A 16,044-nucleotide genomic window follows, 5' to 3' on the forward strand; every position below is an offset into this window, starting at 1 on the left:
GCTTGGTTGATTCGATTCCAGCTATCATTTTCTCAGCACTTGCAAGTCCATAGTGTAAGGAACTTCTTAAATATAAAGCAATAGCATATATGTGATGTAAACTGGCTTCCTTTTCAAGGCCCAATTTGAGCCCCGCTCATTCGTTCATCATTACAGACATCCATTTAACACATACTGTTGAGACCATTTAGTCTTGTCAGATCTCTAACAATACCTCACATTTTCATAATGAATGGAATACACACTTGATTTGTTCATTGCGCTTTCATGTTATGTCACATGCTGGTCTTCTGATTTTAACCAATTTCTGTTCTCTTCAGAGCAAGAGTACAACCTCACCCTTAGGTTGTGTATCCTCAAAGCACCTTTCACAATTTTGAGCACTTGAGACTGAATTGGTTTTCTGATTGGCTTTTCCAACACTAACTTGTGTTTTCCTTGTTCTTCAGTTTCCCTCAGCCTTTTTCAAAGGAAGGGTAAACATGTGTGCTGCATTTTGCTATGAGGTTTTAAAATGCTGCACCTCGAAGATTAGCTCAACCAGGAATGAAGCATCTGCACTTCTGTATCTTTTGATGAGAAACAACTTTGAATATACTAAAAGGAGAACCTTCTTGAGGACACATCTGCAGGTCAGTGAAAGTCAAAGGGCCTCTTCTTTTTTTTTTTCCAGTTTAGCTCCTTGATCAAAATCTAGAGCTGCCCTGTCTGGCTTGATAGCCATGTCTAAATTGTGACTAATTAGCACTTGGAATGTACGTAGTCTGAACAAAGATGTCATGTGCTTGTTTTCTTTTCTAAAATAGCCCTAAAAATTTTTTCAAAACAAACAAACAAACAAAAAGTAGACCCGATGGCACAGAGATTAAATGGTCAGCTGCTAACTAAATGTTGGACAGTTTGAATCCACCAGCTCTTCTGGTAGAAAGATGTAGCAGTCTGCATTTGAAAAGATTACAGCCTAGAAACCCAATAGGGCTGTTGTTCTTTTTTTCCCTCCAATATCCAAAGAACTTTTTTTCAGATCTGGGAGGACAGAGAGAATTCTTGTCTAAAACTGCCTCCTGGGGCAGGTCTTTTAGGTCCTATGAAAAACCAAATCAAAGCCTGCTGCCATCAAGTCAGTTCTGACTCATAGTGACCCTCCATCGGGTTTCCAAGTCTTTTTAAGTCTTTACAGGAGGAGGCTGCTCATCTTTCTCCCTTAGAGCAGCTGGTGGATTTGAACCACTGACTTTTCTTTTAGTAGCGCAGGATATGTAAACTAAAATCAACTAGATAGCAACCAGTTTTATGTTTGTTGTGATTTTCTAAATCAGAAGTATATAATGACTTTTGAAGCTTTAGTACCCACTCCCTCCCAAAACCAGTAAACTAGCTCAACATTTTTTATGTTAGTTATGTGTTGTAATGCTATTTTTTATATATTAGTTTAAATTCAATACATCAATACTATTCCTTTTACCTGTGTCTTTTTAATGTGACTCCTAAACAGTTTAGTATGACTAGTGGTTCACTTTGTATTTTTTTTGCCAATACTCCTCTGAATCAGCAATATTGAGTATAGGTTCTATAGTTTGGATTCCATCTTATATACTTAGGACCTTGAGCAAGGTAGCAGCTCAGTGCCTTGTTGTATCTTCATGTGTAAAGCAAGAGTAATATTAGTACCTACATCACAGGTTTATCATAAAGATTATGCAAGATAATAGTAGCTAAAGACTTGATAGGTGTTATTACCTGATAGAAAAATTAAGTTTTCTATCTTTATTTTCTAGCATACTCAGTTGTTTTGCATTTTCTTTTTTTTCTGTTTTGTTTTTCACTTTCTAACATGTTCATTTGGTTTTTTTTAATGAAAGAATTTGAATTAATAGAAAATACAGGCTTTGGGATCAGATGTACCTGTGCTTGTATCCTAGCTCAATTCCTTATTTGCTGTGTGTTCCTGGGCAACTTGCTCTGTATTTCTGAATGAGTTTTCACATCTTGGCCTCATTTCGCATAAAATGAGGCCAAGTATATTTGACCTTATATGTTGTCATGAGGATTGAAAAGAAATTTCTTTTGTATTTATCATAAAAAAATTTAAAATTAATATAAATAAGAAGGGTTCATATACTTAAAATAATTCCTATCACATTATAGACACTTATGTGTTAATTATCAAAGTATCTCTCTCTGCTTATTTGATAAAACAACTTTGAGCTAACCCTCAGTTAGGACTTGCTGGCTCTATAATTGAAAGAAATCCTTGGTCATATTTTTCTCTTCACTGCCATAATCTATCCTATTGGGAGTTATTAAAGACTGAGTTCTTAATAGGGAAGCCATTGGAGTCAGCTTTTTAAAAAGTGTTATCAGTAACATGAAAATCTGATAGGATTCAATACTTCCCATAAAAAGCTGCTGTCTAGCTAATTTTGGCTACCAAGGGCCAGCATTCTACATGAGGCCTTTATCTGTTGGCTTTTTATGAGATGTCACTTGAATGCCACCTTTCCCCAGAAACGCTTTTCTAGAAAATTCCTCCTATTAGTGTGCCAGCATGCCTGCAGTTCACTATTAGGTTCCATGCTTCTGGGTCAGAGATCAAGTCTCTAAAGTCCTTTATTGAAAATGGCTCAGTAGATGTGAAGACTTGGAACAGGATGTGACACATAGTAAATGCCTAAGAACTATTAGTAGTAGTATAATTATGACCTCTCTAATCCTCATAACAATCCTGTAAGGTAGATTTTATCGTCCCCAGTTTGTGCATGAGGAAAATAGACCACCGAAAGCCTAAATGACTTACTAAAACACACTCTGCTGAAGGCTGTATTGTGGAGTGGACTTGGGGGGAGCGATTGCATAACAAGGAAAGGTTTTTCTTTTCAAGGAGAAGAGTGAATTGCTGGGGGACGGGGTGGGCAGGCAGAAAAGTGAAACAATGAATGACTGAAAACCCTCTGTCTCTGTAAACTTTCATTAAAATTAATAAATTTAAAAAAAACATACTCTAGCTTTGTGAATAGTGATAAAGGTGAAGAGTTGAATGCAGCACAGTTTGACTCTAGAGCCCACACTGATGACTTGCGTTTTTAGCTGTTTCCCCTAATCTGGAATTAAGCATCTAGCCATTAAGACCTTAGTATGGAAGATTCTTACCACTGTCACGATTCATGGAGAGGAGATTGAAACTGTCAACAGCTTCATCTTGTTTGGATCCACGATTAACACCCTTGGTACCAGCTGTCAGTAAATAAGGAGATGCATTCATTGCACTGGGAAAATCTGCAATTAGGGACCTTTCCAAATTATTGAGGGGTAATGATGTCAGTTTGAGGACTAAGTGTGTCAGATTCAGGCCATAGTCTTTCCAGTTACTAGCTATGCATCCGAGATCTGGACACTAAAGAAGGATGACAGAAAAAGAATTGACATCTTTGAGCTGTGGTGTTGGAGAAGAGCACTGAACATCCCATGGATGGCCAAGAGAACCAATAGATATGTCTTGGAGAGGGTGCAACCAGAGTGCTCTTTGGAGGCAAGAATGATGAGCCTGTGCCTCACATACTTTGGGCACATTGCTAGGAGGTGCTATTCTTTGGAGAGGGACGTGATGTTAGAAGGGTAGAGGGTCGGCAAGGGAGAGGAAGACCTTCAACCAGGTGGATTGACACAGCGACTGCTGCAATGGGCTCTTGTGTGTCAGGAAGTGTGAGGATGGTGCAGGACAGGACTAGGTTCAGATCTTTTGTTCATAGGGTCGCTATGAGTGGTACTCGACTTGACACACTTTACAACAACAATAATGAATTATTCAAGCTTTCATCCATGATAACTCATATTAATTAAAATATACCATCAAAATTGTTGTCTGAGCTGTTGTCTAAAGAAAATATGCCCTGCTCAAAAAGATTGGAGCCCAGAGGTGCCAAACTTAGAACTTCAGCACACCAAAATAAACTAAAGAAAAGCAGTGGGAAACCACCAGAGTACAGCATTGTTTATTCCCAACTTGGACCATGGTTACTACCTAGCAAATGTATTAAAAATGGAATCCAGACCACCACGGTTTCTGTTCAATGTTAGGAAAATAGATTTTGATCTAAAAAGTTTTTTTTATCTAGCTGTTTTATGAGTTTGGAGAAACTTTGAGCATGACCAAGAAAGGTTCCAGTAAAATTTGAAACTATGGATTTTGAAGTTATGTCAGTAGAAAACTGTAAGCCCCTCATGGATAACAGCGCACCACAGTGATAAATGGGTTTGTGGTGGAACAATATAGTATCATTTCAAGAAGTCACTCATATGAGTGTTTACATGTTTATACGATAATAAAAATTTGTCAAAGCCATTTACAAAACAGTGTTTGCTTCTTGTCCACAGATAATAATTGCGGTTAGCCAGCTGATAGCTGATGTTGCACTCAGTGGAGGATCGAGATTTCAGGAGTCTTTATTCATTATCAATAATTTTGCCAACAGTGACAGACCTATGAAGGTATGTTCAAACTTCAAGCCATCTTCACTCCCGTCAAAGTTTATAGTCCTAGAACGACACTGTCATAGGTTTCACCACTGTTGATAGTACAGAGTGTGAAGAGTAAGCTCCATGTTAAAAGCCTGACCTTCAATACTGTGCCAAGGACCTAGGGATACCACCTGCACATAGCACATGTTCAGTATTGGTTGAATGGATTGATGGACGAATGTACTGTGCATATTTGGAGTCCAGATGGCACAATAGTTAAACTCAACTGATAACGGGAAAGGTGGCGATTCAAACCCAGTCTTTGCCTCCATGGAAGAAAGAGCTGGTGATGGCTCCCATAGACATTACAGCCTGGAAGACACTATGAGACAGTTGTACTGTATTTTATGGAGTTACTATCAATTGCCACTGAGTCAATTCCAGTGCATAGTGACCCAGCAGGACGGTATAGAACTACCCCTCTTTCCCACAGAGTTTCCCACACTGAAACATTTTCAGAGACAGGCTGTCATATCTTCTTTTCCCATAGAGTAGCAGGTGGGGTTGAACTGCCAACCTGTCAGCACTGAGTGCTTACCTAACCACTGTGACCCTAAGGTTCTTAAGGGGCTACTATGAGCCAACATCAACACAATGGCATTTAAGAAGAAGAAACCACTTATAGTTTCTAGGCTCTGACTTGTTTTTTCCTGGACTTGATGTCTAAACTTGACTCAGGAAATCAGTGGGTCCATCCTTAATGAGCTTTTGTGGTACAGTTCATAAGAAGTTGTACTGCTGACCCAAAGGTGGCACCTCTAGCAGTTCAAATCTGCCAGCAGCTCTTAGGGAAAAAGGTGAGCAGTCTCCTCCCAGGTAACTTGGAGTTACTGACAATCTGCTCAAGGGCCAGCTATCAGTCGGTTCCAACTGGACAGCAGTGAAAGAGTTCTTTCTTAACAAAAGGAGCCCTGGTGGCATCGTGTATTATGTACTGGACTGCTAGTCAAAAGGTCAGCAGTTTGAATCTGTCTTCTGGGAGAAGGAAGGATGGGCAGGCTCCTCTTGCAAAAATGTATAAGGTAAGTAACCTGATGGAGGGTCACCATGAGTTGAAATAGGCTTGATAGCAGTGGGTTTGGTTTTCCTTCTTTCTTACCAGTTGTTACTGTTTATAATATTGGCTAATTAAGTGCTGAGTTTGAAATTTCACTTCTTTGCGTAGCTAATATGGAACTCTGGTGGCATAAGTGGTAAGAAACTGCGCTGCAATCCCAAAAGGCATGTGGTTCAAATTCAGTAACTGCTCTTAGGGAGAAGGATAGACAATTTCCTCCTGTGCTATTTACTCTGTCTAAAAACCCACTGGAGGGTCTAGTGCTAAGAAACTGGGCTGCAATCCCAGAGACTCATGTTTCAAATCCACCAGCTGGTCCGTGGGGAACGATGGACAATCTCCTCCTGTGCTATTTATTTACTCTGTATGAAAACCCACTGGAGGGTCAGCTATGGGTCAGTTCTAACTCAGTGGTACACAACAACAACAGAGTAGCTAACAGATAACCTAAATTTTATGAGTTACAAGAATTAACTGTTAACTGACTATGACTTGTCATAAATACCCACTACCATGGAATCAGTTCTGACTCAAAGCCACTCTATAGGATGCCTCATAAAAACCAGGCAGTAAATCTTTACGGGACAAGACTACCTTATCTTTCCCCTGCAGAGCTCCAGCTGAGTTTGAACTGAAAACTTTTGGATAGCAGCCCAGTCTTTAACCTACAACACTACTTAGGCTCCTTCTTAGATACCAATTGACTTGTAGCCAAGCCCAAGACCTTGACTACCATTCTTATTCCTTCCTTCCATCCTTAAAATTCTTACCAAGCATTATTATCTAAATTACTATATTGCCTAATGACATGGAGTCCAGGCACTGATCTTCAGTCATACATGTGTGCATGGGAGGAAGACTTCTTAACTGAGCGCTTTCCTCCCAGGGGAATCGTCTTCATGCTTGGGAAAGGTCATCTTTCAGCATAATTTAACCATCATGTTTAAAAAGTGAAAAAATACCTCATAGTCACTACATACTTTATGTTTGGGACATGTTAAATTTATGTACCAAAAAATATTCCCATAGGAACATTGCTTAGCCTGGGTGGGGGAGGGGAGTAAAATACTGAGTAACGCTGGCTACTCTCAAGCTGGGAAAGTTTGCTTTTCAGCCTGTTCTACTGTTCCCTCAGGGGATAAGTATATTATTCAACTAATCTGATAAGCATGTTGTTGTTAGTTTTGTTGGTAAATGCACTCAATTGTGTTCCATTTCCACCCTTACCTACAACAGAACAAAGCCCTGCCTGGTCCTGTACCATTCTCACAATTGCTATTTGCTCATTGTTCCAAGCACTGCATTAATCCATCTCGGGTGGTTTACCTAGATTGATGTCTTTTTCCAGGGAATGGTCTCTCCAAATAACAAAACCAAAGTGTGTGAGTCTCCTCATCCTCAGAAGCATTCTGACTGGACCTCTACCAGAATAAATTAATTTATTCTTCTAAAAGTCCATAGTATATTCAGTAAACTTCAACACTGCAGTTCAAAGGCATCATTTTTTTCTTCAGACTTCTGTAATTATTGTCCAGCTTTCACTTGCTTATAGGTGATTATTAAATATACTCTATGGTTTCTGTCTAGGCCACCTTATTTCTCAAAGTTTATTTCTTCCCTCTTCTTTTGATGCTCCTTAGATCGTTCAAGATTTTGTCCATAACGTCTTTCTGTATTACACCTTGAGGCTTGAATTTGTTCTTTAGTTATTCTCAGCTTGAGAAATGCCAAATGAGTTCTTGTCTTACGATTTTCTGACTCCAGTTCTTTGCACACTTTGCTATGTGTCTTCCCAAGCTGCCCTTTGAATTCTTCATCATTCCTAACGGCATCATGTCTTTCCTTTGTTTTGGCTTCTTTACTTTCGGAGTCTCGTCTGACAAATTTTTTCTTCTTTTCTTCCTCCTCTGTACTTTTGCTTTCTTCATGGATGATACCTTTGATGTCATCTCATAGCTCATCTGGTCTTTGCATCAAACCTGTTCTTGAGATGGTTTTTGAATTCCGGTGGGTTAGACTTAAGCTGATATTTTGGTCTTGTGGATGTGTTTTTAGTTTCTTTAGCTTCAATTTGAACTTGCACATGAATAGTTGATGGTCTTTTCCAGCTAGCACCTGGCCTCGTTATCACAGCTGATACTGAGTTTCTCCAGTGATTCTTTCCACAGATGTAATCAGTAGTCTATCAGGTGAAGTCCATTTGTATAGTTGGCATTTGGAGTTTTTTTAATAAAAGGCATTTGCAATGAATAAATCTTTGTACAAAATTTGATCATTTTATCTCCAGCTTCATTTTTGTCACCAAGTCCATAATTTCCAACTAGTTATCCTTCTTCCTTTTCCCCAATTTTTACATTCCAGTCACCAGGTTTTATTAATCTTGTTTGTATGTCAAATTAATATAACACTGTAGAAGTTTGTAGAAATCTTTATGCCTTCTCGAGAAGTTTGAAATAGCAATACCATTAGACCCAGCAATTCCACTATTGGAATTCCACCTTAAAGAAACAAGAAGCACCATCCAAACAGATGTATACACACCCATGTTTATTGCTGCTTTATTCACAATAACAAAGAGATGGAAGCAACCCACGTGCCCATCAACAAATGAATGGTTAGGAAATATATGGTGTATTCACATAATGGAATACTATACAGCACTGAAAAACAATGAGCTCATAAAACATTATAGAATATGGGTGACCCTGGAGGACATTATGCTGAGTTAAATATCTCAGTCACAAAAGGACAAATACTGTATAACACCCCTGTTATAAAGCAGGACTGAGAAAATAAGAAAAGAGGGGATAAATAATGAACACTGCATTGGAAACATTGGAAAAGATGAAGGAAAGAACTATTTGAAAGGAATGTATCTGTATAGGTATATCTGCATGACAGCAGTTCAGAATAAGAGGTACATTGCAAAGTGCACTGGGGGAGAGGGAGGGAGGAAATTGTGGAGCAATGAATGTTTGAAAAAAAAAGAAAGTGAACTGGGGGAGAGAGGAAAATGTGCAACAATGAATAAATGAAAATCTAACTTTTTTGTAAACTTTCATTAAAATTATAACTAAAATTTTTATTATAAAAATATTAGAAATCTTATATTACTTTATCTTTATTTTTAGTTATTGGTGTATATTTGATTGATAGGTATATTAATAGGTCTTTCCTTTGTGTATATAGATGGTATCCTATCAGTCACAGGATTTTACTTCAGGATGGGTCTAGAAATGGTCTTCACTATGAATGCAACACCATTTTTCTTCAATTTTTCATTCCCAGTATAGTAGGCCATATGATTGTCTGATTCAAAGTGGCCAGTGCCAATGTATCTCAGCTTGCTAATACCTAGTCTGTCAATCTTTGTGTTTCACTTTTTAAAAAATTGTGTGTATGTGTGTTTCATTTTTTACAACGTCCAATTTTCCTACATTTGTACTGTATGTTTGCTTGTCCTTATGGTTTGTTCTTAGGGGTGTAATCACTTATCTCTCAGTTTCTTGTATTGGGGAAGCATTTTGCATGTTGTTGCTCTTAATTGGTTGTGTGTGTGTGTGTGTATTTTTATCTGTAATTTGCATTTATGTGTACAGTGCTTGTCTATCAGATGCTGTGCTAAAGCAGAGCTCCAAGAGTTAGACAGATTGGGAAGAACAGTTGACCATTTCTGAAACAAGCCTACAAAATGATACCGCACAGTTAGACAATTACATATAGGACAAAAGGCTGCACTCTCTTACTGGAAGACACTAAAAATAATTAGGGATAAGAGATGCAAACTTCTATTAGTAATTGGAGTGTGGAACATACTTGAAAATTTCTAGTCTTTTTGCATCAACCTTCATTAGAATGGGCACATAGATGAATCTCTTCCAGTCACTTGGCCAAGCACCTGTCTTCCAGATTTCTTGGCTCAGGAGAGTGAGCACTTCTAAAGTTACATCCATTTGCTGAAACATCTCATTTGGTATTCTGTCAATTTTTGGTGCCTTCCCCGTCCACTACTTTTGGTGCAACTTGAACTTCATTTCATTCAATACCATAAATTCTTGGTCGTATGCTTCCTCCTAAAATGGTTAAGTATTGACCATTTTTGGTACGGCGACTCTACATTGCTTCCTTCTTTATTTGATGCTTCCTGTGCCGGTCAGTATTTTGTCTCTATATTTCATCACTTTTGCTATGAATTTTCTTCTTTATCTCTTTAAGCTTGAGAAATATCAAGGGTGTCCTTTCTTTTTCATTTTCTAACTCCAAGTCTCTGCACGTTTCATTGTAATACCTTATCTTAATTATCCACCCTTTCAAATACTTTGCTGAACTCTTTCATTTTCTCTTCTTTTCAGTAATTCTGCATTTAAGAGCAAATTTGAGAGTCTCTTCTAACATCCACTTTAAAATTGTATTTCTTTCTTGTTTCTCCAATGGCCTTTTCCTTTCTTCATGTATAATGTCCTTGATGTAATTTCACAACTTGTCTGATCTTTAAGTATTCATTATGTCAAATCTATTCCTGATACGGTCTCTAAATGCTGGTGAGATATATTGTAGATCATACTTAGGATCTCTCAAATTTCTTTCCGTTTTCTTGATTCACCTTGAACTTGCATGTGATCTGAATTTGTCCTGCACCTTGTTCTGACAGATGACATTGAAGTTCTCTACCATCTTTTCACAGATATAGTGAATGTGCCCCCTTTAAATTGTAGGAAAGAAGTATTTACAATAAGTATGTTGTCATATAAAATTCTGTTTTGATTTCAGGCCTCATTTCTGTCACTGAAGTAATTATTTTCCAACTTCTATATTCCATGTATCAGTAATTACCAGTATATCTTTATTGCATGTTTGATCAATGTCAAACTACAGAAGTTGGTAAAAATCTTTAATTTCTTCATCTTTGACATTACAATTTGTTGTGTACATTTGAATAATAGACAAATTAATCCTCCTTGTAGGTTTTATGAATATTATTCTCTTGCTTATAGTACTATACTTCAGGATAGAGCTGGAAATCTCTGCAATAAATGTGACACTGTTCCTCTTCAATTTGTCATTTCCCGTATACAGCATAACTAATTGCCACTAATGGGTACCAAGGCATAACTGGCCCTCATGTTTTTCAGAGTCAGTTGATTGCACAATAGAGTGCTCATGTTTCTCCCCTGGAGCACCTAGTGGTGGATCCAAAGCCCCTGCCTTTGACTTGGTAGTACACTCCTTAACTCACAGGCCCACAAGAGCTCCCTTTTCTAATATAGTAGCCCGTATTTATTGCCTGACTCAAAATGTCAATACCTGTCCATTTCAGCTCACAAATTCCTAGAATATTTATTTCTCTCTGTGAGCTCCATTGCATTTTTACTACTTCACATTTTCCTAGACTCATACTTTCCATGTTCTCTTCATTAATATGTGGCTGATTTTCCTCATTTTGATCCTTGCAAGTAGATTAACAGATCCTCCTTCCTCATATGTCTTAGTCTGAAAGCTCTGCTGAAACCTGCCCACCATGGATGACTATATTAATGTTGGAAATACTGGTGGCATAGCTTCCAGCATCACAGCAACAAACATACATGCCACCACAGTATGACAAACTGACGGATGAGTAGTGATCACAGAAACACCTTACAGCATTTATAATCACAGATTTAAAGGCTTCTTTTGCCACTGCTTCTATCCTTAACACCATATTCAATAGATGGAGTCACACTTTAAAAATAAGTGGGTTTTGAGTTGGTACTCCTTGTTGGAACATTTTCTTCTGGCTTATTTCTGAAATGATATTGTATTACTCTTTTAGAGTGGTGGTTGTTACGTGCTATCAGGTCGCCTGCCACTCATAGCGACCCTATGTACCCTGCTCTATCCTGTGCCAATCTTACTATCTCAGACACACCTACTCCTATTACCCCAGTCACTGGATCAATCCACCTCATAGAGGGTCTTCCTCTCTGGGGCTGTCCCTCTACCCTCCCAAGCATGACATCCCTCTCCAAGGACCAGGGCCTTCTTGCAACATATCTTTTAGGGTAGTCATTAGTAAAGTCTGTTAACATTATATAAATTTTTTTTTCAAAAGACCGTTTGATTGTCCCACACATTAGATTGACATAAAAAAAGCATGTGAACCCCCATGGCCATTTTTCCTCATCTTCTCCTAATCAAAGAGAGAAGTCTGATTACTCCAACACAGTTGCGTGGAAATGATAAGGCTTTCTTATTAGTTGCCATGAGCAAGAGAAAACTCATTGAGAGAAGCCAGTGAACCCCTTAGACTGTAGAATATTCTTGATTCACAACCTCTCATTTTTGTGAGTGAAAATGCTCATCACGTGGTTTCCATCTTTTTGTACATGCATAGGGTAAGTATGCCTGTCAACCTGGAAGAATGGCTGAAAGCACTTGCTGTAGAGCCAGCTTGTCTGGGCATGAATCCTGTCTCTTGGTGAAGCTACTGAACTGCTGTGTTCCTCAGTTTTCCACTGCCAAAAAAATTATGATAATACTTAATTCATGATTAATTTGTACATTAAAACGTATACAGAAAAAAATATTTTTTTTACATTTCTAAATCAGCCAAACCAATCCTTGGTACATAGTAAGGTGTCATTAATTTTTGGTTACTGTTATAAGTCTACAAAGTAATGAGACAGTCACTATACCTAGAAAACATAAAAAACAAACAAAAAAACAAACAACCCTCAACTCATTGCTGTCAAGTTAGAACCAACTCATAGCTGACCCTCTAGCCAGTTTTCAGGGGCTATAAATCACAAGGGACAATATTTGCCATCTTTCTCCCACACAGCAGCTGGTGGATTTGAACTACCTTCTTTGGGTAAGCAGCATAACTCCTTACCAATAGCAGGTAATAAAAATCACCTCATGTTTTTAGGCTTAGACGCTGATCCTGAGGTCACATCGATAATATTGTCAAATGTGTCTCTCTCTGTTTTGGATATAGGCAACTGCATTTCCCACGGAAGTCAAAGACTTGACCAAGAGAATTCGGACTGTGCTTATGGCCACTGCTCAAATGAAGGAACACGAGAAAGACCCCGAAATGCTAATTGACCTCCAGTATAGCTTAGCCAAGTCCTATGCGAGCACCCCAGAGCTCAGAAAAACCTGGCTTGACAGCATGGCCAAGATTCATATAAAAAATGGAGATTTTTCAGAGGTAACTACTTAAAATGTTATTCTAAACCCAGCCATTCCCTGCTCTTTGAGCACATTCTGACAGTTCTTCCCTTTTTCTTCCTTTCTCAGGCTGCAATGTGTTATGTTCACGTAGCCGCTCTCGTGGCAGAATTTCTTCATCGAAAAAGTAAGATATTTCTGTTCTTCATGCTGGGGGAAATTCTCATTAGCACAATCTCTTATGCCTTGGTAGCTTAAAACTGTAAATATAATTGAGCTTTGAAAAATAAATCCATCCTAAAAAAATAAAGAAAAATAAATCCATCCTTTGACTCATTAAACAGAAATTGCTATGTAGGAAGACCAGACTGTCCCTTTGCTCTTTTCTGTCTTTAGGGTTTACAAGAGGTAAGTTATATAGTGCAGGGCCAGGCTTGATGTCCAATGTTTATTCTCTAAGGTTATATCTCCCTAGAAGGCTACCACAAATTAAATTCTTCTCAGGACTCATGAGCAGCTCAGGATAAATACAAACCATGTATCTTCCTTTCTTCAGCCTTAACCTCACCAATAACTGATGGACAATCTCCTCCCATGACATTTACTGCCTCTGAAAAACCCTCTGGAGGGTCAGCCATGGATCATTTCTGACTCAGCAGCACAGCAGCACCCCTTGTATAGCCAGTTAAGTGCTACAGTAGCTGAGTATGGATAGTGTTAGAATACATAATGTGACTAGTGTCACAGTAACTGGTATGGCCATGTTCCCATAGAGCATCAGAATCTGGTGGTTATGTGCTGTTAAGTTGCCTGCAACTCATAGTGACCTTAATGTACAACAGCTCTGAACCCTGCTCTATCCTGACCCAGTTTCATTGTCTCCAAATCACCTAACTCCATTACCCCAGACGCTGAATCAATCCCTCTCATCAAGGGTCTTCCTTTGTTGCACTGTTCTTCCATTCTCCCAAGAGTGACATGCCTCTCCAAGGACTGGTCCCTCCTTGCAATATGTCCAAAGTATGTCAGACGAAGCTTCAGAATCCTTGCCTCCAAGGAGCACTGTGGTTTCACCCTCTCTAGGATGAATCTGTTCGTTTTCTTAGCAAGGATCAGAGTCTACCAGCTCTTAATTCAGTATTTGGTCCCAAAGCATTCCCTCTTCAAAAACAGTATTGTTGACAACTGTGACTAACTACTCAAACAGAAAAGTAGTCAAATGAGGTTTTAAAAAATTGATTGGCCCTAGGGATTTCAATCAAGAAGTCTCCCACTATCTAACTCGGTATCTATCCTGTGTCCTTTAAGACAGTCCAATAAGCAGCATTAGGACAAAGTGAAACCAACTTGTGAGAGTCGTATCACTCTGCCTTCGACTGTAGAAAGGCAACTGTAGTTTGTTGTGTTATTTGGGGTGGGTTTTCTTTTTTAAATTCTAGAATTTTTGAAGTGAATTATTTTTCTTATATTTACTAAAGGCTGTGTTTGTGTGTTTCATCAACTGCTACCTATCTAGAGACTCTTTTACTAAAAAATGCATCCCAAATAGAAGATCATGAATCAAAGATACTCCCTTTACTTATATTTTAAATGGACATTTAGTTTTGTACTGAAGTTCTTTTAGCTCATTCAGGTATTTTAAATAGATATATGTCTTTTTAATATATATGTGATTTAAACCGATGAAAGAGACTAATTATTAGAATAAGGCCATGTTTCAGGTGGTGTGTTGTTTTTATGTCACTGATATAACTGCTATATTAAAACATAAAACAAATAGGGAAATTGCCTATCTGTTATCCAAATAAACTGTTATCCCCTAAAGATGGTATTGAATAAAGTTTTAGGTCTGTCTCTCAGAGAAATTAGGCTAATACCATCTTAACCTTTCTAATTAGTACAAATATGAAGTGAATTTTATGCTTTTTAAACTGTATCCTATACATTACAAATATTTTCATTTTCTTCTTAGATGGAAAGACCTTAAAACTGAGTAGACCTCAAGAAACCTTTTATGGATCCTTAAATTTCAGAATTATAGCATCAGGGGGGAAGTAGCCATTAAAATAGAACATAACTCTTGCTCTTATTTTTAGGGCATCAGCATGAAGCAGCTAGCCTAAAGATCAAACACTGTGACATGTTTCAACAAGTGAAAATAGTGCTTTTAACTAGTCATCCAAATATTTATTTCAAAATACCCTCAAGACTTTTTAGAAATTATTCTTCATAGAAATCAAGGGACTACTCTCAGAGGAAGAAAACAAATATTCTATTTTAAACAAAAAGAATGGTAAATGTAGGAGGGATTTGCATTTTTATTTATAGACTATATATATATATATATAAACATTTTTTTGGCACCATTATTTTTAAACATGGGAAATTCCACCAAGCACTTGGCTACTAATCAGAAGGTAGGAGAGTCAAACCCACAAGTACATCTATGGGAGAAAGATGTGTCTACCTCCTTCTGTTAAGATTTACAGTATTAGAAATCCTCTGAGACAGTTCTGTGTTCTACACGGTCTCTGTGTATCAGAATTATTTAGAAGACAGTAATTTTGAGTATTTTTTTAGGAGCTAGATAATTATTCTAAAATTATGGCAGTAGTACAGTCAAGCTTGGATTACCCAATAAGGAAAGGACATATGGGTCTGACTATACCTTTTCTTCAATCTGCAGTGCACATTTTCACCTGTCTCCCACCATGCCAGAGATTTGGTGAAAGTACTCATCATCACAGATTAGCAAGTTAATAGAATTCTATTTTGAAGTACCTCACTTGATGATGCAAACCTCTCCATTCCTGTTCACCAGTTAATCTACCTTGAAGTAGAGCCATCCAAAAGAAAAAGAAACACTTCTCAATGATCCAGAGCACCCTCTTTTGTTAATTAGCTCATCAAACTATAGTAACTCAAAACCCATTGCACTCAAGTCAGAGCCAACTCATAGCTTGACTCTCCAAGTAGAGTAGGTTTTCAGATACTGTAAATAGCATTGGATGTAAATGGCTATCTTTCTCCCATAGAGCCACTGGTGAATTCAAATCACCAGAAAGGCATAGCCTTTGGATTAACAGTTCAACTCCCTACAGACCAGATCTCCCTGTACCTACAGAAACATACTGCCATTGAGTCAGTTAGGGCTCCTGGTAACCCTCCATCAAGGTTCTGATCCCAGTCTTTAGATAAACAGCCCAGCACGTAATACAGTACAGCATGAGGCTCCTTTAGCTGTATCAAAGTATATTTTAAAACCACATACAAGGTAAAAGCTTTTAACCTATTAACCTGACAGCCAGTGTTAAGGA

General features: G+C 38.1%; 1 protein-coding gene across 1 annotated transcript in view; it reads left to right on the forward strand.

The window, feature by feature from the left end:
- Positions 1–16,044, forward strand: part of DOCK11 (dedicator of cytokinesis 11) — a 241,697-nt gene that overhangs the window by 196,871 nt on the left and 28,782 nt on the right. The window contains exons 41-44 of the mRNA XM_006893767.1: positions 450–632; positions 4,375–4,488; positions 12,552–12,767; positions 12,857–12,914. Coding sequence (XP_006893829.1) covers positions 450–632; positions 4,375–4,488; positions 12,552–12,767; positions 12,857–12,914 — 571 coding nt within the window. The remainder of the gene's footprint in view (positions 1–449; positions 633–4,374; positions 4,489–12,551; positions 12,768–12,856; positions 12,915–16,044) is intronic.

The sequence above is a fragment of the Elephantulus edwardii genome, unplaced genomic scaffold (genome assembly GCF_000299155.1).
Source record: "Elephantulus edwardii isolate Elephantulus edwardi_28Jun2011 unplaced genomic scaffold, EleEdw1.0 scaffold00131, whole genome shotgun sequence".
In the NCBI taxonomy this organism is placed as follows: domain Eukaryota; kingdom Metazoa; phylum Chordata; class Mammalia; order Macroscelidea; family Macroscelididae; genus Elephantulus; species Elephantulus edwardii.